The 27,396-nt window shown below is 41.3% G+C and overlaps 1 protein-coding gene across 5 annotated transcripts in view; it reads left to right on the forward strand.

The window, feature by feature from the left end:
- Nucleotides 1-27,396, forward strand: part of LOC103045208 (RNA binding protein fox-1 homolog 3) — a 319,394-nt gene that overhangs the window by 266,007 nt on the left and 25,991 nt on the right. For 4 of the 5 annotated variants that reach the window (XM_049476121.1, XM_049476118.1, XM_049476119.1 and 1 more), the window contains 5 exons: nt 1,360-1,503; nt 10,458-10,511; nt 14,177-14,269; nt 15,434-15,494; nt 15,997-16,050. In XM_049476121.1, the coding sequence (XP_049332078.1) occupies nt 1,360-1,503; nt 10,458-10,511; nt 14,177-14,269; nt 15,434-15,494; nt 15,997-16,050 (406 nt within the window). The remainder of the gene's footprint in view (nt 1-1,359; nt 1,504-10,457; nt 10,512-14,176; nt 14,270-15,433; nt 15,495-15,996; nt 16,051-27,396) is intronic. The other variant, XM_049476120.1, reaches the window with a different exon arrangement.

Raw genomic sequence — 27,396 nt, forward strand, 5'->3', positions numbered from 1 at the left:
GAGGCTTCAATTTCCCCCTGATGGTGTGTGTGTGTGTGTGTGTGTATAGCTCTGAATTCCTGATATTCCCTGATATTGTGTATGTGTGCCACAAAGGGTTCTTTGCTGTTTTGAAGAACTATGTGCTCAAAAACAAGATGCAAGAACTCAGAGGACATTTTAAAAGCTTGCTCATCCTTTGCGTCATGTAAAGGTTCTATTCCAGTGGTAAGAAGTTATTTACACTCACCCATAAAAAGGGTTCTCCAAACCTTCAAATGTTTTTGGAGGTCCAAATATGGTTCTTCTATGGTGTTATGCTGGGAAATGCATTTTTAAAGAGTTGAAAGTTAAAATTTAATGGTTCTTAAATTTCCTTTGACTTTTATTTAATTGCAGGCAGCATTAACACATAATATTACATATTTATATGCTCAGCTTAATTTCTTTTATTAATATACAATACCAGTTGGGACACACTTTAAATTGTGTGTTTTACTCTGTGTAGATTAATACTAAAGTCATCCAAACTATGAAGAAAAAAACGAACAAAATTATTTACTAAACAAAGCAGAATAGATTTTATATTATAGATTCTTCAAAGTAGCACCTCTTGCTGAGTTAACAGATTTGCACATCTTGGCTGGATTTTCTCAGTCAGTTTTATGAGATAGAGTCACCTAGAATCACTTTCAGTTAACAGCTGTGCTGAACCTGTCAAGAGTTGAATTTCTTGTCTCTTAGTGTGTTTGAGAGCATCAGTTGTAAAGTTGTGAAGAGGGAGAGTTGGTTTACAGTGAATAGACCTATTTGAGTAATGTTATAATCCAGAGTATAGCAAGAACTAAGGAGAGAAAAAAATAATTAACAAATGAAGTTCAGTCAATCTGAACAATGTTGAAGAACTTTAAATTGATAAACAATGATGATAAACTACATGGTGAACATGAGGCTTGTGTTGTGTTCATTAAAGTTATAAGTGCTATTAGTGAATATAGTAACTCTGTATTGTAGAGCTTGTTGGTGATAAAGGTCATGGTGAATATAAGGCTTGTGTTGTGTACAGTAAAGTTGTGAGTGATAATAGTGAATATAGTAACTCTGTACTGTTGGTGATAAAGGTGTGTAAATAATCTCTTGTTCATGTGGTTCCTTCAGCTTTTGTTAAATGGCTTCTTGATGCAGTGCGTTTGAGGGATCAGAGATACGAGGGTTCAGCACTAAGAAATGTGTACATAACCTCTGCCCATCGTTGCTACTCAAACTAACAGTATAATAATGCTTGTTGAATTTATCTTCAGCTGTAGAAGCAATGTGAAATTCTAGAGGTAACAAGAGTAACGAGTGTATGTCTGTCCTGTGTTTTGTTTGTTGGGATAGACAGATGATGTGACGCAAACAGAGAGTTCCCAGCAGTTGACGCTGCAGTCCTCAGACTCTCCAGAGAAACAGCAGCCCAAGCGCCTCCACGTCTCCAACATCCCCTTCCGCTTCCGGGACCCGGACCTCAGACAGATGTTCGGGGTGAGTGTGCTATATAGTTTTGCATTGTATTGATTTTTAAAAACATAGACAGTGGTTCATTTGGTGTTTAGTATTGTAACCACACCCCCTAGACAGCAGTGTTGTACTCGTTTGTCATTCGATTACATTGTTCTTTGCTTTTATTCAGATTTTGTATATGTTATGGTGAAGTTTTATACCACGGCAGGTTTTTTTTCTACAATTTGATTTAATCTCAATATATTGTAAAATATGTTGAATTATAAACCCTGTGTCATGATGCATATGTGATTGTGGTAAAAACAAAACGAGGCTTTATTACAAGGCACATAAACAGACAGCGTAGTGGGTTAAAACCAGAGAGAGACAATAAACCAAAACATTAGAGCTGAATCACAAACCAAAAACAAAACCATGAGCCAGAAGCAGTGTTAAAAAAAAAACAGACAATCACAAACACAAACAGAGCAGAAGGGTAAGGCAGAAACATAGTCAAAAGAGCAAGCAAGGATCATATGCAGATAATACAGACAGAAGGATATCGCTCAGTATATCGCTGGAAAACAGGATAAAAAGACAGGTTTTTATATCACAAGTAAATTACAAACAGAGTCCGAACATGTGACATTGGGAGATGCATGCTGGAGTTTGTAGTTCCAGGGCAGGCTTTGTCCATAGATTAGAAAAGAAGAGTTGTAGTTTGGAACTACAGTTTGGAGTCTGCAGCAGGTGTGACAGCATATCGTATCTCATTAGTTCTATTTAACACACAGCCTTAATATCCATGTTCTAATTAATGTAAAAGATATCTACAGTGCAGTGAAAAAGCATTTTTTTTTTTTTTTGCTTTTTTGTCACTTTTATATTTTTTTAGATTATCAAACTAACTTTGAGACAAATATAATATGGGTAAATATAAACAGCAGTATTCAATTTATTAAAGGTAAAAAGCAGTCCAAACCAAACTGGCCCTATGTGTAAAAGTTAATGATGGAACCATGTATTCTGCTCTTTATCAGAAAATTCTGAAGCAGTACATTTAGATATCAGTTTGTGACTTTAAGCTCAGGTGTACTTGGGTTCTGCAGCAGGACAATGATCCAAAGCACACAAACAAGTCCACATCTGAACGGCTTGAAAAACAACTAAATGAAGGTTTTGGAGTGGAGTAGCCAAAGGCTTGGTCAGTTCTTCCCGATAAACCCTTACTATTTAAACAAGGGTTCTTTAGTAAAGGCAGACATGACTACTCTGATATTTTTATTTCAGAGGTCTTTCTACATAACATCACATAACATTCTTCCAGAAGTTGCTAATGCTTAAATATGATTATATTTTATTGAAACGCAAACACTGATGTGCAGACGGATGATGTGGTTGCTATTGCACTTGTTTTTTCTTGTAATATTTACTGTATAAACAGACATTCCAAAAAACGAGAAAGGGTACCCATACGAGGCTTCGGACGATATCAGTAATCACAAGCTGCTCAGTGATTGCCACAACCGAACAAAGGCTTAGCGAGCTAATAATGTTAATAGCCAAATTCCTGCCACAGAACATTCCTCACATTCCTTCACAGTGTACAGTTAATATTCCCACTTTGATCTGGCTGAATCGATTCTGAGTCTTAAAGAAATGCTATGCTATCCTTATTCAACTCTTGGTTTTTAAGTTGAAAACATCTCAAAGCATGCCAGCTCTCCAGCCTTCATCCTTAACACACACACACACACCCACACGAACACACACGCACACACACACACACACACAATAATGTACACACACACATACACACATAATCATGTACACACACACACACACCCACACGCACAGGGTGGTGTGAAAAGCAGCTCAATAAAAGTGAAAGCCAATCAGCTGCAGGTTGGCCAAAGCAAGCTCATTTAAACAGCTCTCATTAGTTTGGGCCAAGCATGGCTGCAGGCACACGCGCACACACACACTCACACACCCATCCACCCACACACACACAGACACACACACACACATACAAATAACCACATGAATACTCACTTCTCATTTGTGAAGACCCTGTCATGAACATGATATTAATTACAGCATAGCTGTCCATGCATGACACAAAACATGCCTTATCTCTCCCCCTCTTTCTCTCTCTCTCTCTCTCTCTCTCTCACTCTTTCTCTCTGTCTCTCTCTCTCACTCTTTCTCTCTGTCTCGCTCTATCTCCCTTCCTGATTGTCTGCTTTATTGTTCTGTGTGTTGGAGCACGGCCTGAGCAAGCCAGATCTGCTCAGTAATTAGCTCCCAGGTTGTGTGTGTGTGTGGAAAGTGTGTGTGGCCTATGGATTTATGATGATAGGGGGGCTTGTTAAGTGAGCATGTAGACACATGGCACACACACACACAAGCTGCCATGGCAGGGGTTTTGAATTGATTGTGGCTAGCAGTGTTGGCACCAGAATCGCCCAGAAAATAGATCTCGGTCCAACACCCCCCCACCCCACGGCCCCCGGTCTATTTGCGGTGGGATTGCGCCGAGCCGAATGTGGGGTTTTGCTGCAGTAATTGTTCAAAAGCTCTACAGGGCACCTCACGCACTTCCCTGGTTGAGCTAGTGTATACGACACAAAGCAAACCCAAACGGTATGGTCGTTTCTCCGCCCCTGCCCCCTACATAACATCCCCCCACGTCCCACTGCCCCGGCGTGCCACCTTCCTCCTTTAAAGTCCATCTGTTAGCACGATCAAAGGTTAGCTTATGCTAATCACTCACTCTCACCGCGACAGGACTTAGCCTGCGCTGATTAGCTGCATGGTTAGCATTGAGCTAGAGGCATGGCACCTAGCACAGACACATTTTGTTTTCAAAATGTTCAATTAGACAGTGAATAATGAGCAGGGCTGCTCCTCGTGAACTCAAACGTGAGCTGTGTGTTGATAATACGTGTACTACTGAAGAACAGGTCTTAGTGTCTTAAATTGTATAAAAAAAAAAAAACATTATTTTCTATGATAAAGTCATATGAATGTATGAAGTCAGGGAGTTGGGATGTTTTTCGCTCAGTAAGATCCTTTCATTTCCCACATTAACCTTCCTTTTCATACCTTATTAAACCTTATTAAACCTTATTACACCAGGTAGTTCTGAGAACCCCAAATGTGATTGTCTGAGAAATATTTACTTAACTTAGTGAATATCACTCTGCCACATACTGTACAAATGTAACCTAACAACACCAGCTCTATCAATACAGAACACCAACCGTACCATACAGTGGTGTAAAAATGTTTTTCTTTTTTTTCGTTTGTCACTCTTAAATTTTCCAAATCATCAAACAAGTTTAAATATTATTCAAATACAATGCAATGTAGACACAAGATGTAAAATTCAAACCTACATGGCCCTGTGTGAGAAAGTGTTTGCCTACTAAATCTAATTATTAACTGGTTGTTTCACCCTTAGCAGCAACAACTTCAATCAAGTGTTTGCTGTAACTTTCTCAGCACTATGGATGAATTTTGTTCCACTCTTCTTTACATAACTGTTGTAATTCCTCCACATTGGAGGCTTTCCAGCGTTAACTGCCTTTTTAAGGTCATGCCACAGCATCTTAATAGGATTCAGGTCAGGACTAGGCCACTCCAAAGTGTTCATTTTGTTTTTCATCAGCCATTCAGAGGTGGACTTGGCTGGTGTGTTTTGGATCATTGTCCTGCTGCAGAACCCACATTTGTTTCAGCTTGAGGTCATGAACAGACAGCCGGACATTCTCCTTCAGGATTTATTCGTAGACAGTGGAATTCATGGTTTTATTTATCACAGCAAGTCTTCACTAGTAATGCCCCAACACCAGGAAGGTGCTGACTGTGTGTTGTTTGACATCACCCTTTGGAGTGATGAGAGGAAGGGGGGCCCATATACCCACCCAGAGATGGCAAGTCCAATTGTGCTCTCTTAGGGCTCTGGCGGCTGATGGAAAGCTGCATGGTTGGGTTTCAAACCAGCAATCTCCCGATCATAGTGGCAGCGCTTTGGAACTCTAAACCACTCGTCCTACAAGCAAATAGATTTTGACAAAAGCCAATAGAAAAGAAGAAAAGAATAAACTCTGTTATTTTACGTTATTTAACTCAAAGATCTCCATTTGAATGTATACATAGCCACAAAAGTTCAGCTAACTCTGAATACTAATGTAAAATTAGTAATGTTTAAACTACAATATCATGAATCAGAGTTCTCTCTTACAGTGCCCTCCCATTTTAACACATCCTGCTCTCATAAAGCTACATTATCCACAATTTAACATACAAACAAAAGTCCTGATGACTATTACTTTGATGAATATTATTCCCGTAGCCCTGAGAGACGCTCCTCACTGTATGTGTTTACAGATGTATGTGTGAGTGATGCAGTAGACCTGCACGTGTTGAGCAGCAGTGTTTCGTCCCTGGTGCCCGAAACGACTTTCCAAACGAACTAATTAATCCATGCCAATGGCTCATTATGTCTGAATAAAACAATTAGCATCCACAGTATTCACTAGCTGTGTCATAATCAGAAAGCACACTGGGGGTAAGAATATTTGTGTCTGAGAGAAAAGTAGAGATAGTCTTCGAGCCCATTAACAAGACAAGACAAGACAACCATAGTGACCAGCACTGAAAGCTATGTTCTATGTGTTTAATTTAGTAAAAAAAAGTTAATGCTGTGTTCAAAAAAGCTGAAACCCGACGCCAAAATAGATAATCAGACATGTCTGATGGTAACGTATAACAGTAACTATACCTTATTATTAATTAGAGTATATCATAGTTAGTTCTGAACCTGCAATGTTATTGGCTGAGATGTATTTCATGAATGCCGTTATCAACCAGTAATACACTGTAACCAAAGCTCTCCACACGATGTCCATGTTTTCCAACAATAGTTTGAAACATTGTGTCAGGAATGACCCAGGCAGGGAGACGAGGAGACGGACGCAAGTGCAGGTAGGGCGAAATAAATAATAATTTAATAAATAAATAACAAGTAAACAAAGAAACAAGTAAACACGTAACAAAGATAATAAACCAAAATAAACGAGGGAGACTAGAGAACATAAATAAACTAGAGATAATGAAAATAATAAACAAAAGGGGAATATATGCAAGGAGCTAGGAAACATGAAATAAAACAAGAAACTAGAAATAAACAAGGAAATAAACTATAAACGAGAAAATAAGAAACAAGGAACTAAGGCTATGAGAGACACTGAGAAAAGCAGTGTAAAGACCGACGAGGGACAAGTGGCACAGGGGTTTAAAGAACCAGGAAACACACTAGAATTGGCAACACCTGGGGAAGGGGCGGAGCTACAAATGAGAAACACGTGGTGGAAAACTACTGTCAAGAGACAAGAGATAACACAGGTCAGGTGGGAATAACACACAGAGACATGAGACAAGACCAGGACGTGACACATTGGACTCATCAGACCACAGGATACTGTTCCACTTTGCATCAGTCCATCTTAGATGAGCTCAGGCTCAGATTCTGAGTGGTGTTGATATCTGGCTTTTGCTTTGCATGGCAGAGTTTTAACCTGCACCTGTAGATGTAGTGTTAAACTGTTCATATCCATTACAGAATGATGTCGGTTTTTAATGCAGTGCCACCTAAAGTAATTGAATGGCATTCAATGTTGGTTTTCTGTCTTTTGCCACTTACTTGGAGAGATTTCTCCAGATTCTCTGAATCTTTTGATGATATTATGGACTGTAGGTGATGAAATCCCTAAATTCCTTGCAATTACACATTAAGAAACTTTGTTCTTAAACTGTTGGACTATTTGTTCACACAGTTTTTCATAAAATGGTGAACCTCGACCTATCCTTGCTTGTGAACAATAAGCAAGGGCAATCACCTGTTTCCAATTCAAATGTGGAATGTTCAAAACAGGTGTTTTTCCTCAACTTCTATAGTCTTTTGTTGCCCAAATATCCCAACTCCTTTGGAACGTGTTGCAGCATCAACTTCAAAACCAGGGAATTTCTGCAAAAAGCAATAAATCTTGCTGTTGTAGTGTATTCAATTGAATATAGGTTAAAAAAGGATTTGCAAATCAGGATTTTATTTATGTTTTACACAACATCCCAACTTTATTGGACTTGGGGTTCTAAACGCAATCAGTGTTTTTTCTACAGCATCACTCAAAGTACCATTTGAAGCATTATGAAGCGTTTATTTTATTTTTGTGAAATGAGCTGAGAATCATTCAACATCAGAACCTGATCTGATGGACTTATGAAATGCAGGGTGTTCCTGCAGCAGCAGACTATAATTTATGAAGAAATGATGCTGAATGTCCGTAAACATGTGTCCAGCACCCTGTACTGTACTGTAGCATAGAGTTCCTACAGTAAAATGTGCTGTTCTTTTCCCTCTCTCTGCCGTATCCCCATCGTCCGTATCTCACAGGATAAAAGAGGCCGCGTCTGAGTCCGTTTAGCCAGTTAGCTCCTGAGTCACATGCTCCCTCTTCATCCAGCGCACAGCACCTCCCTGTTGTGGCTAAACGAAGGTGAAGCGACAATCTTGACACAGTAATTGCTCCTAATGAAATAGTGTGGCGGCCGCGGACAGCAATTAAAAGTCTCCCTCGTTGTTGGATCATTAGGGGGAAGCTCCTCTCTTCCCTCTCCCCTCCGGTTCCTAATGATCCAGCCCACAGTGGGCTCTGGATTGAAGACCAGGAACCCCAGTGGGAAAAACCTGTCACATCTCCTTATGTGGTGTGCAGAGGAGAGAGAGAGAGAGAGAGAGAGAGAGAGAGAGAGAGAGAGAGGTGCATATATATGTAGAAGAGGTGATAAGAAAATAAAAGGAATAAAGATAGACAAAAGGGCTGAAGAAAGAAGAATGATGTAAAGAAATAAAGGGAGAGACGGGAGTATTAAAAGAGGACAAAATAAAAAAGAGAGTAAAAAAGACATCAAGAGGGAAGTAGATACAGATACAGTGTGTTATGTAATGTGTTAAGTCTTCAGTTTCCAACAAATGGGGGAGCTTGTGTATCAGTATGAAACAAATCCTGATTGGACATTTATCCAATAGCCATTTAAAGGATTTAATGGTTTGATAATTAGCTGATCAGGTATGTGGCATTTACCAGTACTGGGCTTTTAAACCACTGGTGTAGGTTTTTCAATAATTCCAACAGATCTGCCCTCTTCTCACTTTATTTGTGTAATATAAGGCGTATTTAACTATGTCTGTCCAGAGAACACTCTGTGAGTTTTGAAGCATTGTAAAGAAAACCAAAATCCAAAGATCAAAGTTACTTTATTACTTATAAGTTCTGTCATGACTGTTCACCCTGAAAAATTCAAGATGGCAGCCATGCTTCTGTAAGCTGTTTAGATCTGCTGGGAGAGATGTGAAGAACCTCATGCCTGCGGCAATTCGGTCGGCCCGTAGAGGAATCTGTTCCCAGAACGCTTTAGCGCACATGGCGCTGCTGTCTTCATTAGCTATAGCCTGGAACACCCTAAGGAGAGCGTAGGTATGTGTGATGTGTAGACATAGGTGAAGGTGTTCTCCTGACATGGTGATCCTAGTTGATCTACAGTTCAGCCCTTATAAAGAACTCAGTGAGTGCATCCACAGCTCTGATTCAGACTTCAGACTTCATCTTGAGTTCATTTACTGTGAGTGTTTGAATTATAAAATGTTAAGTAAATGTGTGAATTTTTGAGGGCGCTACTGTCTCCCACAGCACTTCTAGTGAATAGTGTAGATCTGAACCAGAATGCATTGTGAAACCCTTTGATCACATTTCCTCCACACCTGGTTAAACCTGGAGTTTTTTTGGTGGAGAAATATTTAAAACATTGCATGCACAGTGCCATATCTCAGGGTGCGATTAACATGCATGCACAGCGAAAGTACAGGCGTTGGACAATGAAACTGAAACACCTGGTTTTAGACCACAATAATTTATTGTCTCGATGGACAGTTCTGGTGGAAACAGGAGAGTTGAGGTGCACATTGAATTCTGCCGTGATTTGGGCAGCAATGGTTTTTTGGATACAATCAGGGTTAGCACCCGAACATCCCTTTCAGACAGCTTCCTCTTACAGCGTCCACAGTTAATCCTGTCGGATGTGGTCGGTCCTTCTTGGTGGTATGCTGACATTACCCTGGATACCGTGGCTCTTGATACATCACAAAGACTTGTTGTCTTGGTCACAGATGCGCCAGCAAGACGTGCACCAACAATTTGTTCTCTTTTGAACTCTGGTATGTGACCCGTAATGTTGTGTGCATTTCAATATTTTGAGCAAAACTGTGCTCTTACCCTGCTAATTGAACCTTCACACTCTGCAGTTTGTGATGACTGACCACCAGGCTGCTCAAATTTAGCCATTAAAACCTCCCACACTAATGACAGGTGTTTCAGTTTCATTGTCCAACCCCTGTATCTATGAACCAAATGAACAGAAGACACAAACAGAGGGGGTGTGGCTTTATTCTCTGCTTACTCCTTGAGTACACTACATTTTTGCATAGACATTAGGTGCTTTCTGCATATTATTGTTTAAAATGTCAGATTTAGCACTTTCACTAATAAAGGTCCTTCCAGTGACTTTTTAAGTGATGCCATAGAAAAACCATGTTTATTATTTTTGAGAATGTTTACTTCATGAAAAGGTTTTTTCACACTCAACATATGGGGGAACAAAAGCACTTCTTTTTCGTTGGCATCATTTTAGGAACCAGTTACAGCTCTGGTATTTGTAAGACTGTAGGGTCGTCAAAGTGTGTATATATATATATATATGTGTTATGTAACTTTCTCTTCAGTGCTCTCCTTTATGTAATGATATCCAGAGCCTCAGTTCCTCTCCAGTCTCCTAATGACGCCAGTCAGATGGATTTATCTCTTTCTTCTTCTCACCTCTTCTCGTTCTCCCCATTCACAGCCTCCCTCTCTCTCTCTCTTTTCTCTCCACAGCAATTTGGGAAGATTTTAGATGTGGAGATCATTTTTAATGAAAGGGGATCTAAGGTATGTGCTTCATCTTCTTCCTTCCTCCTCCTCTCTGACAGTAGCAGTGAGGTGATGGGCTTTTCTTCCTCCTCAGGGTGGTTTATTAGCTTAGAGGCGCCAGTTTGATTTGCCTCAGGCCAGATCAAAGCCTGAAGAGGCTGAAAAAAAGGGAGAAAAACCCTGAAATAGCAGAAATTGAACATCTATAGTTCCCATGATTCATCAGCACCTGAGGTCCGATCGGTTAGTTTTCCTGAAAGAGGCAGAGGTGGAGAAGTTGCACATAAATTAAATATACTACACCTCAGGTATTTTCCTGAGTGTAACTGACATTCAGAGGAATTCTGATTTGCATTCTTCACTCAGAAAATGAAGAAGAGTTTGCTTTAAAAAGATAACGATAATATAAAGTTTTATATGTACAGTGATAGTAAATGACAAAATGGAAAAACAAGAAGCACAAAGCAGTGGGCGTCATTTTCTCTCAAAATATTCCTCCCTAGACTGTTTCATATGTGCGACACTAGTAAGGAACAGGGGTAGGTTGATTAAGTTAAGTAAAGCTTAGTAAACAAATCTGCAATTCTTAAAAATATCTTTGCTTTAAAGTCAAATGGGTGCTGGATATTAATCTACATTGTTTAATGTAAGCTTAGATTTCCAAATTTCTGAAGCACTCCAGCGCTAGCACTTGCGGTTAGCTGCTAATGCCACCTAGCAGTGCTACACTAAAGAACCTATAGTGTTCTGGTAAGCCAGGGCAATATTAGGTAGCAGTTTGTCCCACATTACTTGTTTTGACATGGTAGATGCACAGGCTACTCTCTGGTAATACTCAGCTCTGAACAGCAAAAGAATTAGCGCTTACCGTGGTTAGTGGCTAATGCTAATGCTGCTCCAACGGTGCTAGCCAGGCTTAGCAGCAGGCTACAGGCCGAAAATACTGACCTCTGAATGGTAAAGAGCTAGTGTTTGCACTGTTAATGGCTAATGCTAATGCTTCTGCAGCCTCAGTGCTGGAGAACTAAACAGAATCTCCTGTATAACTCTGTCCTTCAGCAAAGTGGCTTTACTGCTTCTACTGGTGAAATTCTTACATAAGGCAGTGCACAGATTATAAGGCACACTGACAATTTTAGAAAACAAATTAAAGGATATAAAGTGTGCCTTGTAGTGTGAAACATATGGTACAGAAATAAAAAAAAACAGTGAAGCATGGTGGTGGTTGCATCATGGTTGCATTGTGAGAATGTTGTTTCACAAGTGGAATAGACATCTTATTAAAACTGAGGGACAGATGGAGAGGCAGGGTGAAATCCAGCCAGTTGTTTAGTTTTGTTTAAAAAAGTATATATACATATATATATACATATATAAACCCATATTCAGAATGAATGTACACCCAGTAAAGAGTTGCTGGATTTGGATTTTGAAAAGGCACTCAGGGTATCTTGGTATCTTGGTTCATCACTAAATAAAACAGTGTTTATTCTTTTCAGGCAGAATTGATTCAGGAAGTCCAGGTCTCTCTCCCTCTCTCTCTCTCTCTCTCTGTCTCTCTCTCTCTGTATATAGGATTCTCCAGTCATCCTATCAGTCCCCCCACAGCTAGACAAGATTAAGCACTGGATAAATCTGTCTCCTCCTCTGCAACAAGCATTTATTGTTTGTGCCCTACAAAGCCCATTACCCGTGATGCCTTGCTCCCCTCGCCACCAGCGTGGCGGTATAATGAACCTAGCGGGCCATTAATAAACAATCTATTTCCTATGACGCTTCGGCAATTTGCATTCAATATGTTTGTCTCCTTTGAAAAATAGCGACTCCTTTCCCCCTTCGTGTAAGCTAATTATTTGTGCATGATAAGGAAAAAAAGTGAGAAAGAGGCAGAGAGGGAAAAAGAGGGAGAGGCCGGGCGAAGCGGTGAGAAACATCCAAAGGATTAATTTTGCCCTCAATGCCTTTTCTGAATTTATTTCTTTATCTTCTCTCTCTCTCTCTCTCTTTCTCTCTCTCTCTCTCTCTCTCTCTCTCTCTCTCTGCCCTTCCCCCCTCTCCTCTCTGACTCCCTCAGGAAACTTAGGCTGCTTTTATGTTAAAACACAAATCCCAGGGTCCCCTCGAACCTCGCCCACCTCTGTCCCCTGTGTTGCTCTGTAGCTCTGTTACCACGGGTCAGATGTCAGATGTCGTGTAAAGATGAGTTTCTGCATTTCTGTGTTCAGATGATCATTATATCTGAAAATCAGGAGCACTATATAGAACACTATTATAGTGAACAGAAATGATCTGAACAGAGATCAGTAATGATCTCAACATCTTTCATTAATGAATGTGTTTCATTAATCAGTTAGTAATGATCTCACTATCAACCAGCATCTCAGCATGTTCTAATTATGATGTCAGTGTTGCAGTACTGACCTCAGTGTGCAGATACAGTATCTCAGTCTGAACTGGCAATGTTTGTTTTTAAAAAAATATCTCACCATCTTATAGAAATTATATCACCATATTTCAGACATGATCTCACCATGTTTCAGTAATGATCTTACCATGGATGAGTAATGACCTCACCTTGTGTCAGTAATGATCTCACAGTGTTTTAGGGATGATCTCACCATGGATGAGTAATGAACCACCCTAATTCAGACATGATCTCACCATGTTTAGTAATGATCTCACCATGTTTCAGTAATGATCTCCCCATGTTTCAGTAATGATCTCACCATATTTCAGTTATGATCTCAGCTTGTTTCATTTATGACCTCACTATATAATTTTCTTTCCATGAATTAGTGAATATCTCACTCTGGATCAAAAATGACATCACAATGTTTCAGTAATGATCTCATCATATTTCAGACATTAGCCATTCAGACATCAGTAATGATCTTACCATGGATGAGTAATGACCTCACCTTGTGTCAGTAATGATCTCACAGTGTTTTAGGGATGATCTCACCATGGATGAGTAATGAACCACCATAATTCAGACATGATCTCACCATGTTTAGTAATGATCTCCCCATATTTCAGTAATGATCTCACCATGTTTCATTAATGATTTTACCATGTTTCCGTAATGATCTCAACTTGTTTCATTTATGACCTCCCTATATAATTATCTTTCCATGGATAATGACATCACCATGTTTCAGTAATGATCTCACCATGTTTTAGTAATGATCTCACCATGTTTCAGTAATGATCTCACCATGTTTCAGTAATGATCTCTCCATGGATGAGTAATGATCTCACCTTGTGCCAGTAATGACACACAGTGTTTTAGGGATGATCTCATCATGGATGAGTAATGATCTCACCATGTTTCAGTAATGACCTCACCATGTTTCAGTAATGATCTTAGCCTGTTTCATTTCTGACCTCACTATATACTGATCTTTCCTTGGATCAGTAATTATCTCACTGTGGATCAATAATGTCATGACTGTGTTTCAGTAATGATCTCACCATGAGTCTGTAATGGCTTTACTGGTCTCTCCTCGTCTAAAGCCTCTAATTACACCACTTCCTGCCCGCTGCTCTCTACTTCCTGCTGCTCACCATGCTGTGCTCTCTTTTACTCCTCTTCTTCTGTTCCTGCTTTCTCCTTTCATTCTGTGTAAATAACCCTTCCTTTCTTGTCTATGTTTCTCTATCTCCTCCGCTGCGCTCGTCTTCAGGGCTTTGGGTTTGTAACTTTTGAAACGAGCACAGATGCAGATCGAGCGCGGGAGAAACTAAACGGTACAATCGTAGAGGGACGCAAGATCGAGGTGCTTTTCCCTTTCTCCTCTCTTCCCTCTCTCTTCCCTTCAACACTCTGCCTGCTGCTGTTCTTCTCTGCACGCTGCCCTCTCACTCTTTAGTGTATGAGAGAGTGTGTGTATGTATGAGAGTGTGTGTGTTTGTGTGTATGAGAGTGTGTGTGTGTGTGTGTGTGTGTGTGTGTGTGTGCATGCTGGTGTGTAAGAAAGGCATCCCCAGCTCCATTGATTTGAGTGGTCTGTAAACCGATACTCCCAAAAGAAAGACCTGAGGTTTGGGATATGTGCATCATCCTTGGTTGTCCATTGGAGAATGCCTGTATGACATCATCTACTCATCTTTGGACAGAAACACCTTCTGTACATCTGACCTCAATTTGGATTATTTTAATTGTTTTTATTTTTATTTTTTCTGTATTCAATGTGATATTTTTTATTATTATTATTTGAATTTTTGCATGCACCCAGCGGGCACCAGACGTCAATCTGATGTGAGAACAACATTGGACAGCACTGACAATACAGACTCTTGTTGTTGCTGTTTTTTTTGGTTGGAAATTAAAGTTACATATCTGTCAAGAACCAACATAAAGTTGACATCAACCCTGTGTTAAAAGCATAATATTAGCATAACTGAAGGTTGGTCATTTGTCAGCATCCCATATAATCAATTTCATATCTACAGTATTTCTAACAACATTAGAATAATTTTCTCATTGGGTTGACATTAAGTTTAGCAAGACATTGGGTTTTATTCATCCCACCTCACAACTAATGATGCAGTTTGATGAAATGGTGGCATGTGGTGTATCATAACATCTCAAAACTTAAAAAAAAAACACTGTACTGATGTCAGCTGTCATAACAATTTTGTGTCAAATTGATGTTGGCATCAAATTCTGGTCACCCGACATCAGGATCTACATTCATCAACATAACATCTAATGACGTTGGTGGTCAGCTGGGTACATGGCATGACAGAGATCTGTGTTATTCTCTTATTTTGAGTCTTTTTCTGGAATGTTGGATGGGATTGTGATGTTTTTATTTATAGCGTATGATGCTCCACATGTACTTCCTCTCCTCTGCTATGTCTGCAATGATTTTAAATGTTATTATTTTCCTCTTTCTGTCTCTCTCTCTCCTCTGGCTTTCTCTTTTTCTGTGGAACAGGTGAATAACGCCACAGCGAGAGTGATGACAAATAAAAAGGCAGCTAACCCATACACAAACGGTACTGAACCCAAATGTTACTGTGGAACTGAACATGTCTAGAACATAAAACATTTGAACAAGAATAAAACTGGTTATTGGTGCCAAAGAAGAACCACTTCAATGGATGTGATTTACTCATGACTTATGATTGAGATGTATGAGTCTAGAGGACCTGTTTTAAGTTTAAGTTTACATCAGTGGCTTCCAACCCTTCTCAGATCCAACCCTAATCCACATTTGCAGCCAAACATCACTGATTGGCTGAATGCAGTGGAGTTAAAGCTGTTGGAAGACACTGAGGGATAATGATGTATTGGTGGTGTTTTTTATTGGAGAATGAAATGTTGATTTAAGCTGTTTTGTTCATGTATATATTTTGGCATCCAATAAAATATTTGTTTAGATCCTGAGTGTGAGTTGTGAATTGCTATGTGTGTAGTCTACTGTGTTTATAACAGTTAACTTCAAATATTTTGTCCAATGAGAACCTAAACCGTAGTACCTCTGTTTGTGGTCTACAGGCTGGAAGCTGAACCCGGTGGTGGGAGCCGTTTATGCACCTGAACTCTACGCAGGTGAGCAGTGTGCTCTGTATTACACACTAGCTATAATACACACATTTCCTGGATTTTGGTTGATTTCTCATGCTGTGAAATGAGTGTTTTGTGTTATCCTGATGGTTTGAGCACCAAATATAATGGTTTTCTAATAGGATTTAGATGTGTTTTATCTAAGTAAATTAGAAGTTTACAGTAATGGTAGCTCTGCGGTGGTCCTGTAGTGTCTTTAGCATTGAAACAGGGTGAAAGGAGCAAGGACCATATTTTTTGCGCTACAAGGCGCTTAAAATCCATAAATCTTCCATAAATGCGCCTTATAATCCAGTGTGTCTTATGTATGAATTCTACCATTTAGGTTGTAAGGAGCAGTAAATCACTCCTCTAAAGTACAGAGTTATACAGGAGTTTCAGTTTAGTTCTCCAGCACCAAAACAGCAGTGTTAGCATTAGCCGCTAACCACGCTAAGTGCTAGCTCTTTCATGGTTACCTAAAGCGCTGGCTGTTAGCCCTTTTTGCCATTCAGACTGTACCCTGGCTAACAAGGTTAGCTGCTAATGCTAATGCTGCTGCACCCAGCCTTAGTGGAAATCTGGAAACCTAAGCTTACTCTTTTGTACAATTTTGTTTGCTTAGCTTATCTTTACCTAACTTAGTTAAGCCCCCCACCACAACCACCACCCAGCAGTGAGACCTGCTGAATTAGAAGGAAAACATGGCGACACCCCTGTTCCTAGTGTTGCATAATGCGCCTTAAAATCCAGTGTGCCTTATAGTGCAGAAAATACAGCTAATAAGGTGGTGGCTTTAATGTAATGGGTGATTGGTGTGTTAGGAGTTTTTGATGGTGGTCTGTTCTCAGCACAGTGATGTCCATGGTGTGATGTGTGGTGCTGGTATGCGTAGATAGTGTGTGTGTGTGTGTGTGTGTGCTCTGTTATCAGCGAGTGGAGTGCGCTATAGCGTGGTGGGATTTGCAGAGTACAGCAGATTGACTTTTACAGCAGTCTGTCCACCCCTCTCTATCTCTCTTTCTCTCTTTTTCGCTACCTTTTTCTCTCCATCCCTCTTTCATTCTCTCTCCTCCATTTTCTCTCTCTCTCTCTTTTTGCATCACTCTTTTTCACTCTCTCTCTTCATCCGTGTCCCTCTATGCCTTTTTAAAGTCTCTCACTGTAATCACTCTTCCTCATTATTTTTTTCTGTTTTCTTTTTGTTTATCTTTCTATACAGTATTTTCCCTACTTTGTCTTCTTTCTATATTTTTCGCTATGCTATCTTTTTTTGCTTTCTCCTTTTTGCTTTATCTACTTGTATACAATCTCTTCCTTCTTTCCTCTTTGTCTCTTCTGTCTCACAGACTGTCCCACTGTCCCACTGTACCTTTTCCAAGTATACAATATACACATTACTCCGTGTGTGTGTGTGTGTGTAGAGTGTATGTGTGTGTGTGTGTGTGTGTAAGGTTTGGTTTGGAGAAGTGCTGAGCACATTGAAGCTTTAACTGCTTCCCTTTCTGCTCATTAGGCTAAAATCTGTTCACTGCACAGACAGCTTTACAGCTCCACCCCGCACACACACACACACACACACACACACACACACACCATCCATCCATCACTGTTATTACACTCATCACACACACACATACCCACACCCTCGTACAGCCATACACAACATCATCTACATGAGCTGCAGTTGTAGCAGTGTTACCCTGGTTAGGTGGTGTTTGATGGTACAGTGGAAATATATAAATGTTACGTAACGTATAACATGAGATCTAAAAGTCATGTTCCTTTGCTGTACTTTATTTCAGGGTGGTTTCAATAGAATATATAGTTCACATCATGTTTGTGGCTAATATGTGGCTAATATAGCTAAGACGCACCAGTGTAGTTAAGAAGTAACATGAACCCCACCATGTAGCACTGCCTGAATCACCACACTCTCCCCAAACTGTGTGGAGGTGGTCAAGGTATCTTCTGGGGCTTGCTTATTTGATTTCTGGCAATGTTCTATTCCTCACTGTTGTGTATAAACAGAGTTTTTCATGAGAGACATGAGTGGTGCAACTGTCTAAGTGCTGGCCATATCATTAGGATATTGCAGGTTTGATCCTCCCATACCCTCCCCCACCAACCAAAGCCTAATACTAGTCAGTGTGTGTGTCTGTAAACTGATGTAACGAGTCGTTAGTGTTCTCCTCCAAGCATGTTAAACTTTGCATTAGCACCAGTTCAATATTCCAGATGTGGTTGGCTTGCTTAATGTAATTGAAAGGAAGTTCATGGTATCTTCACTCTTCACTCTACCAGCACTGGTACCACAGTGTGATTGGGGGAGTCAGAGCATCTGGGTGGGATATGGAGACAATTCCATTTCACTGGACTTCTGCTTTGACAGAACGACAGAATTTGTGTTTTAGGCTCGTCAAATCGTGCCTCAACTCCACAGATCATTACACACTTATTCAGAGACCCGCACCATGTCACAGTGATGCTCATATCCTAACGCATGCATAATTACACACACACACAAACACCCTCACACACACGCCAGAGCATCCCATAAATCACAGAAAGCGTTTTCCCGCGGTGCAGGCGGGGGCTCTCCACTGCTATGATTCATTGGCTGCTAATTTTTCAGCCCCTCTTGACACGCAGGAGCAGCTTTGCCAAGCCTAAACGGCAGCATATGCTAGCCAGCTGGGCCCAGAGAGACACGTTCTCTAATCCAAACCACCAAACAACCAGCCTACACAGTTTACTGAGCTTACAGGAGGAGAGGAAACACATGCACACACTCGCAAAATACCAAACACGTACACAGCTTTACCGTCTAGAGTGATACAGTAGTGTATTTCAGTACCCTACATAATGTATATACTAGCAATTCTGCTATACATTCAGTCTGTATGACCTGTGGATATGTATTTATACTGTGCATATCTATCAGGTTATTCAGATCATTTGGATATCTTTTGAGGTTCAGTTGAGCTATACCTCTTTGATGCAATTCTACAATGAACTTTCTTTGGATTGTGGGTTGAAATATGTTGTGGTTCTACAGTTCAGTTATAGGTTTCTTTTGCAGTTCTACAGTTCTTTTCTTGGTTCTGCTACAGCTCTATTGTTCTGTTATTGAGTTTCCTGCAGTAATACAATTCTGCTCCTGGGTTCTGTTACAACTCTGCTGTTCTGTTTCTGGGTTCTGCTGCAGTTCTGCTGTTCTGTTCTTGGTTTTTGTTGCAGTTCTACAGTTCTGGTTTTGGGTTCTACAGCTATGTTCTAGGGGTTCTGCTACAGTTCTTCTGTTCTGTTTTTGGATTCTTCTGCAGTTATATAATTATGTTCTAAGGTTCTGCTGCAGTTATAAAATGCTGTTATTGGGTTTCTGCTACAGATCGATAGAACCGTTCTTGGGTTCTGCTACAGTTCTTCTATTTTGTTCTTGTTTTTTTCTGCAGTTATATGATTGTGTTCTTGGGTTTTGCTACAGTTCTACAGTTCTTTTCTTAGTTTTGGTACAGATTTTTAGAGCTTTTTATAGGTTTCTCTTTCATATAGACAAAAATACATTTTTTCCACTGGCTATTTCTTACTGATCATAAGACAAAAATGTTTTTTCTTTATTGTTTAGATATTTTTTACCTGTAATATTAACTCCCAATATCGCAATGCTGATTATTCACAGATATACTGTGCAGCTTTAGACGTGTTTTTGTTCTGGCTGGGATGTGTCTGGTGGGGGTAAAAGCCCCTCGGCTCCACCAGTGGGGGTTTTCACGGCGCCACAACTGCCTTCTTCTTTTGCCTCCGTCTGCAACATAACCCTCCCCAGGAGCTCAGTGGGGGGAGAGGGGGGGCAGATCGAGGAGCAGACGGGGAGCTGTGCATGCTCCCTGTGATTGGGTTCCCTGTCTGAGTAGAGAAATGAAGTAATGGTCCAAAAAAGAGCTTCCTGAGAGCGACACGTCTCTGGTTTTCTGCTTAGCACTGTGTGTGGTTTGTTGATCAGATTGCAGGGCTTCCACTGAGGGTCAATAGAAATAATTCCTTCTCCTGTAAAGAGATGTTTGGTGATGTTTTGTAACAGCACTGACAGTAGATGCTGTTTGCATATCTAATTATTGTAATTATGACTGACATTCTGCAATTCAGTGTGTCATTTAAAATCTCACAGGAACTCACAAGTAAAACTCAATCTAATATCAAAATGTATCCTGTAAAAGTTGATTTTACTTTAAAATTTTACTTTACAACTTAAAAGACTGATTGCCTTTAAAAAAATCATTATTTTTTTATTATTAAGTAACTGTAACTGTTATTTTCAATTTATGCAATTTATGGCAATAAACCATTATTACATAAATGAGAACATTTATATTTATGTTGAATGATTTACCAAAAGATGAATTTGAGGTTGAATGTGTAGAAAGTTCTCCAGTACCGCTCCTCTGCTGCACATGCTCACTGAAGAACCTGAAAGGGTGGAGTGTTTTCTTGAGTTTACTCAAATGTATTTAATTTAAAAGTATTTCATACTAAATACATTCATACTAAAATTTCATTAATGTTATTTGAGATAGCAGTGATGTTACCTGTTTCAGTTTGTGATTAAAATGTGTGTTTGCTTGCCTATAAATCAAAACTCACTTTTGGTGCTATTGTGTGAGTGACGGTCACATTTTTTATTTTGGCATTTTGAACAGCTGTCTGTAATTCAGCACCACGGACAGTTCTGTGCCATTCAAAGCTACGCTACATAATTCAACACTTGTGTTTCAGCACCACAGACAGCTCTATGAAATTCAGCACAAAGTTCTACACAATTCAGAGCCATGGACCAAAACCACACAAGAGTATACACTTGTATAATGCACTACAAAACTCGGCCTCCAGTGTGATCTGTTGAGACTGGTAATTAGGTTAGTGTACCTTGTGGTAAGAGATTGCTGACCACTAGACACGACAAATTCCTTGAGAGGAGGCAAGCCTGAGAGAAGCAGGACATTTCAACTAATTGCCCGCCACCTAGCCCATACTGCAGCAAGCAAGCATCATTTTTTTTGCATTAGTTTCAGTTATAAATTACAAACAGGAACCGTTTTATTTGTAGCAATGAATCCAGGTTCAGCGGTCAGATGGAGATAGAGGCCTCATGTTGAGTAACTAAATTACTGTATGCTTTTGCTGGGGAGAGACACACTGCTGGTGTGATAATCTTGCGAATGTTCTGTGTGACAGATGGCCACCCTAGTAGTGATACAAGGGACACTAAAAGTTTCACAGGAATGTCTCCAGATTTATCACCAATCTAGCATTTATGGGAGCAGCTGAGATGCAGTTTTAGCAACCTACGAGTTTAAAGCAGGATCTACAGGCCCAACTGCAACATCTGCAGGATGCCATAAAGAACCTGTTTGCCTCCATGTCCAACCGTATTGTACTTATCTTGTATCCATGCTAGAGGCTTCAACAGAGTACTAGAGCCTTAGGTACACCATCATTACATTCACAGAGATATAAAGTTTCATTCTATTCCAACTATCAACTTGATGGTGTATAGAGTTAATATGGATAAGTATCTACGCATGTTAAAACAGACACTCACTGGGGATCGTCACCAGTCCTTCAGAAATGAAGAAAATTGAGAGCAATTAGAGACTTCTTGAGATAGTGGAGCCGCATTAATTCCATGCAGATCCTGTCTGAGAACCCTTAACACTTAAACAAATCCTCCTGTTGTCACTGTGTGTGCGTGTGCGCCCGTGTGAAGTAGATAATTAACCACTGGCTGTTGATTAGATGGAGTTAGTCTTATCCCTGGATTAGAAGCGCAGTACATCGCGATTCAAACAGCAAGCATCAAAGAGATGGAGCAGCATCCCCACTGGCTCCTTCCGCAGCTCTGCGCTTTTCCAGGCAGGGAAAACCAGAAAGCAGCGGAGTGTTGTGTTCCAGCGAGAGAGGAAAAACACACACACACACACACTCCGGCTCTGACATGTGTGATGGATGAGGTAGCAATGTAGCGCGGCCCTGCTCTCTGCCCTCCAACACACCTCGCGGACTTTTCTATCTGTTTCCCCGGAAGCTTCCGGGCTGCGGCGGCGGCCGGGTGTCATATCTGTGCTCAAAGACTGTTTTTTTTTGTTTTTTTGTTTAGTTTAGTTTTTTCTTTTTTTTCTCTGCTTTGGTGGCTGTTGTTGCCTTTCACGCGTTTTTGCTCCGCGGTGTGTCAGCGCAGTTTTGATTTATGGGTTATTATTGAGGCAGTCCACCCTATCACCAAATCAGTACCAATACGCAGTCACATACATCACACACCTCGCCGTGCAGAGCAGACAGACAGCGCGGACCGGGCCTGTTACACTGCTGCTACTAGAGTTCTAGCTTTTTAATGCAGCTTTCAGTGATATTGCTCCAAAATTCCAGAACTCCAGAATTTGATGTTGTTTTGGCAGTCTCACTTAGTGCTTGAGTTCTGTAATTCTACTGTTTATTTGAGATATCTGAAGCTGTTATACTGCAGTTCAGTTCTAGGATTCTTTGATTCTGCTTCATCTCTAGTATTTCTATACTCTTGGAGTTTGGCCTTTCCTCCTTCTCTCGCTCTCTCTCTTTCTCTGTCTCTTCAACAGCTCAGTTCTAGGATTCTACTGCAGTAACTGAGTTCAGTTCTTCGGTTCTGCTTCACTCAGAGTGTTCTGTTCTATGGAATCTCTGCAGTCTTGGGGTTCAGTTTACTGTAGATGTGTATTCTGGTTTTGGTTTCTGCTGCAGTTGTAAAGTTATTTATTTGGATCTATCGTACCTGTAGAGATCAGTTATTTAGGTTTTCTGATCCTAGGTTCTGTTTTGGGATTCTGCTGCAGTTCTGGAGTTTGATTCTGGTGATTCTACTGCAGTTCTGATACTCTGTTTTGGGGTTCTGCTGTTCTTGGATCCTCATACCCCAGAGGATCTTTCTCAGGTTTTATCATTACTCACTCTAAAAAACAGAGGTACGATAGGAGTACTTTTCTGTACTCAAGAGGACACTCTTCATAATCAAACCCTCAAAGGTACAATATTGGTCTTTACAGGGTCAGATTTGTTCCCTCTGAAGTAAAAGTACAGATTTGTACCATTAACCAGGCAAAAGGTACATTCAGTGTTCTGTATCACTTCACTAATAAACAATATATATTTTAATTGCACATTTTTTAATTTGAAAGCCAGACAATTTTGAATCATCAGGTTCTTGACACATATTCAGTTTATGATAATGTTTAGAAGGTTTAGAATCTTTACTGGCACAAAAACATGGGTACAAAAAAGGACTTTAACTTAAACTTTTGAGGTACTTTTTTGTACCTCAATATAAGGTACAGCCCCAGCCACAAGCTGTGTACTCTTTTAAGTACAAAGCTGTACTTACATTTCTTAGTGTGCTGAACAGGATTCCTGAATGAAAATCTTCTGATTTATGGATGATTTTCAGGAATTCTGAAGTTCTGTTCTAATGAAGTTTTGGAATCATTCTCCAGAGGTTTAATGCAGTCTTGGATTTTTAAAGCATCAGAATTATTCTCTTCTAGTAGTTCATTACTACTTCCGGCGCCGACGCGAGTGGCTGCCTGTTCCAGTAGCTCCGTCTCTTTGTGTGTTTTTCTGAGTTTTTTTACGTTTATTTATCGTCTCTGTGCTACTACACACGTCTAGTGTGCATCTTATTTATATCCTAAGGATATTTTTGGTGTAAATATGCGGGGCAGCGAGGAATACCGTGTTTATTCCCGGGAAGAACTGCTAGCCCTCCGACCCGCGGGACGTGGGGGCATTGTCCACACAATACCGGATGATCTGAGAAGGAGGTACCGAGGTTGCAGGGCCGGCGCTATGCTAAAGGCTAAGCTAAAGGCTAAGAAGTCGGAGCAGCGCTGGAGGTACAAACCCTCAGTTCCGTCGGTGGTTATGGGGAATGTTAACTCACTGACACAGCACCCTGACGCCTTCTATGTGATCACTGGTGACTTTAATCACGTAACGCTGGACTCTACCCTGCCTGCCTTTTTCCAGTTTGTGGACTGTCCCACCAGGAAAAACAGGACCATAGACTTGCTGTATGCTAATGTGAAGGATGCATACAGGGCTATTCCACTACCACCGCTGGGGAAATCAGATCACAATCTGGTGTTCCTGCAGCCTCAGTACAAACCACTGGTACTGAGGCAGCCCACTACCACACGCTCATTCAGAGTCTGGTCTCCTGAAGCAGAAGAAGCCCTAAGGGACTGCTATGACACCACTGACTGGAGCGTGCTGCTGCACCCACATGGTGAGGACATTGAGGGCGTGACTCACTGTGTTACGGACTACTTGAATTTCTGTATGGATGTTGCTGTTCCCACAAAGACTGTACGCTGCTTTCCAAACAACAAACCCTGGATTACCAGCTCCGTCAAGGACCTCCTCAACCAAAAGAAGAGGGCGTTCAAAGACGGAAACTTGGTAGAGCTGAAGCGCGTACAGGGGGAACTCAAGGTACGTCTTAAAGAGGCCAAGGAGTCTTACAGGAAGAAGGTGGAAAGAAAGCTGCAAGACAACAACATGAAGGAAGTCTGGGGTGCAATGAAAACCATCACTGGGTGCAAGAACAACAACGGCAACCCAGTAGATGGCGGTGTGGACAGAGCAAACCAGTTCAACAACTTTTACAACAGGTTTGACTGTCCTGCTCCTGCTGCCCCCTCCTCCTACCCTCCTGCAGCATCACCAACATCTTCTCCATCTCTACCATCATCACCACCATCTCCATCACCTTCAACTCCAACTCCACCATCTTCATCACCACCACCATTACCCTCACCTCCATCTTCATCAACATCATCACCGTCATCATCATCACCACCACCACCACCACCCTCACCTCCTCCATCATCATCTTCATCACCATCAGCACAATCACCCTCACCTCCACCATCTTCATCAGCACCATCATCACCCTCACCTCCACCATCTTCATCATCACCACCATCAACACTATCAACTGGCAGACAAATCATCTCCTCCAGTCCACCAACCTTTACTGCTGACCAGGTCAGGAGACAGCTGAGGAGACTTCACCCCAGGAAGGCAGCTGGCCCGGACAGAGTGTGCCCCAGAATGCTCAAGGCTTGTGCTGTTCAACTGGGTGAGCCCCTCCAACATGTTTTTAACCTGAGTCTGCGTATAGGGAGAGCTCCTGCCACGTGGAAGACAACCTGTCTCATTCCTGTTCCCAAGAAGGCACACCCGAAGGAGCTGAATGACTACAGGCCTGTTGCTTTGACATCTCATGTGATGAAGACCATGGAGCGACTGCTGCTGGACCAACTCAGACCTCAGGTCCACCATGCTGAGGACCCACTGCAGTTTGCGTACCGGGAAAAGGTGGGAGTGGAAGATGCCATCCTCTATCTCCTGCACAGAGCTCACTCTCATCTGGACAAGGGGGGAGGTGCTGTGAGGGTCATGTTCTTCGACTTCTCCAGTGCCTTCAACACCATCCAGCCCCTACTACTGAGAGACAAGCTGATGGAGATGGAGGTGGATATGCACCTGGTCACCTGGATCACTGACTACCTTACTGGGAGACCACAACATGTCAGGATCAGGGACTGCTCCTCTGATACAGTGATCAGCAGCACAGGAGCACCACAGGGGACTGTTCTCTCTCCAGTCCTGTTCACACTGTACACATCAGACTTCAAATACCACTCGGAGTCATGCCACATGCAGAAGTTCTCTGACGACACTGCAATTGTGGGGTGTGTGCGTAATGATGATGAGAGGGAGTACAGAAGCCTGGTTGAGGAATTTGTGATGTGGTGCAAGATGAACCATCTGCAGCTGAACATCTCCAAAACCAAGGAGATGTGCATAGACTTCAGGAGGTCCAGGCCCTCTGCTCAGCGGCCAATCTCCATCGAGGGGGTCGACGTGGAGGTGGTCAAATCCTACAAATACCTTGGTGTGCACCTGGACGACAGGCTGGACTGGTCAGTGAACACTGACTCCCTCTACAGGAAGGCTCAGAGCAGACTGTACTTCCTCAGAAGGCTCAGGGCTTTCAACATCTGCCAGAAACTCCTCCTGATGTTCTACCAGTCTGTGGTAGCCAGCGTCCTCTTTTACACTGTTGTGTGTTGGGGAGGCAGCATCAGCAAGAGGGATGCTGGACGACTGGACAGGCTGGTGAGGAAAGCTGGTTCTGTGCTGGGATTAGAGCTGGAGTCCTTAACACCACTGGCAGAGAGGAGAGCCCTCAGTAAGCTGCTGAACATCATGGACAATGTTCACCACCCTCTGCACAGCACCATCACCAGGCAGAGGAGCTCATTCAGCGGCAGACTGCTGTCCCAGTCCTGCTCCACAGACAGACTCCGAAAGTCTTTTGTTCCTCAGGCCATACGACTGTTCAACTCCTCTCAGCACAGCAAACTAAAGACTCTGTGAAACTTTTTCATTCCGGCCACTCTGGCCACACCATGGACACACCCCCAGCTATGGACACACTCTCAGACTTGCTGATGCCTAGAACACTTTTTATAGTTCTACCATATTTTGCACTAGTAGTTCATTCACTAGTTAATTCATCTACTGTTTACGTATCTTTTGCACTGTTTACGTATCTTTTGCACTGCTTAATTTAATTTAAATTATTATATAACTGTGTATTTGCACTTTCTGTTTGGCTGACATCAGTTATCCTCACATTATGCACATCAACTGGTGTTCACTGTCTATTGTGTTCAACTGCACTACCTCCATTCTCCATCTCCATTACACACACACACACACGAAGACTGTACATTTACACTGTATATTCTATTTCTTATTTGATTGTATTTATATGTATCTTTATATTTTATATTTTATCTTTTTTAACTTTGTGTATTGTGTAACCTGCTGCTGGATGCCAAGAATTTCCCCCCGGGGATCAATAAAGTATCTATCTATCTATCTATCTATCTATCTATCTATCTATCTATCTATCTATCTATCTATCTATCTATCTATCTATCTATCTATCAGACGTGGCTCTGAAATTCTGATCCATTAATACTGTTCGCTCCTGAAGTGAGACAGAGAGAGAGAGAGAGAGAGAGAGAGAGAGAGAGAAATAGATATTAAAGAGATTAAAGGAGGAAACAGGGAGATGCAGTGTTAGAAATACTTTATTTATTGCAGTCTTTCTAATAGAGCCCAGTGTTGAGTGTTAAGTGCAGAAAACATTAAACTCTTTCTCTCTCTCTCTCTCTCTCTCTCTCTTTCTCTCTCTCTCTCTCTCTCTCGCTCAGTGTCCGCAGGCCTGATCATTCATCTCAGTTGGCAGCT

Source organism: Astyanax mexicanus, chromosome 3 (genome assembly GCF_023375975.1).
Source record: "Astyanax mexicanus isolate ESR-SI-001 chromosome 3, AstMex3_surface, whole genome shotgun sequence".
Lineage (NCBI taxonomy): Eukaryota > Metazoa > Chordata > Actinopteri > Characiformes > Acestrorhamphidae > Astyanax > Astyanax mexicanus.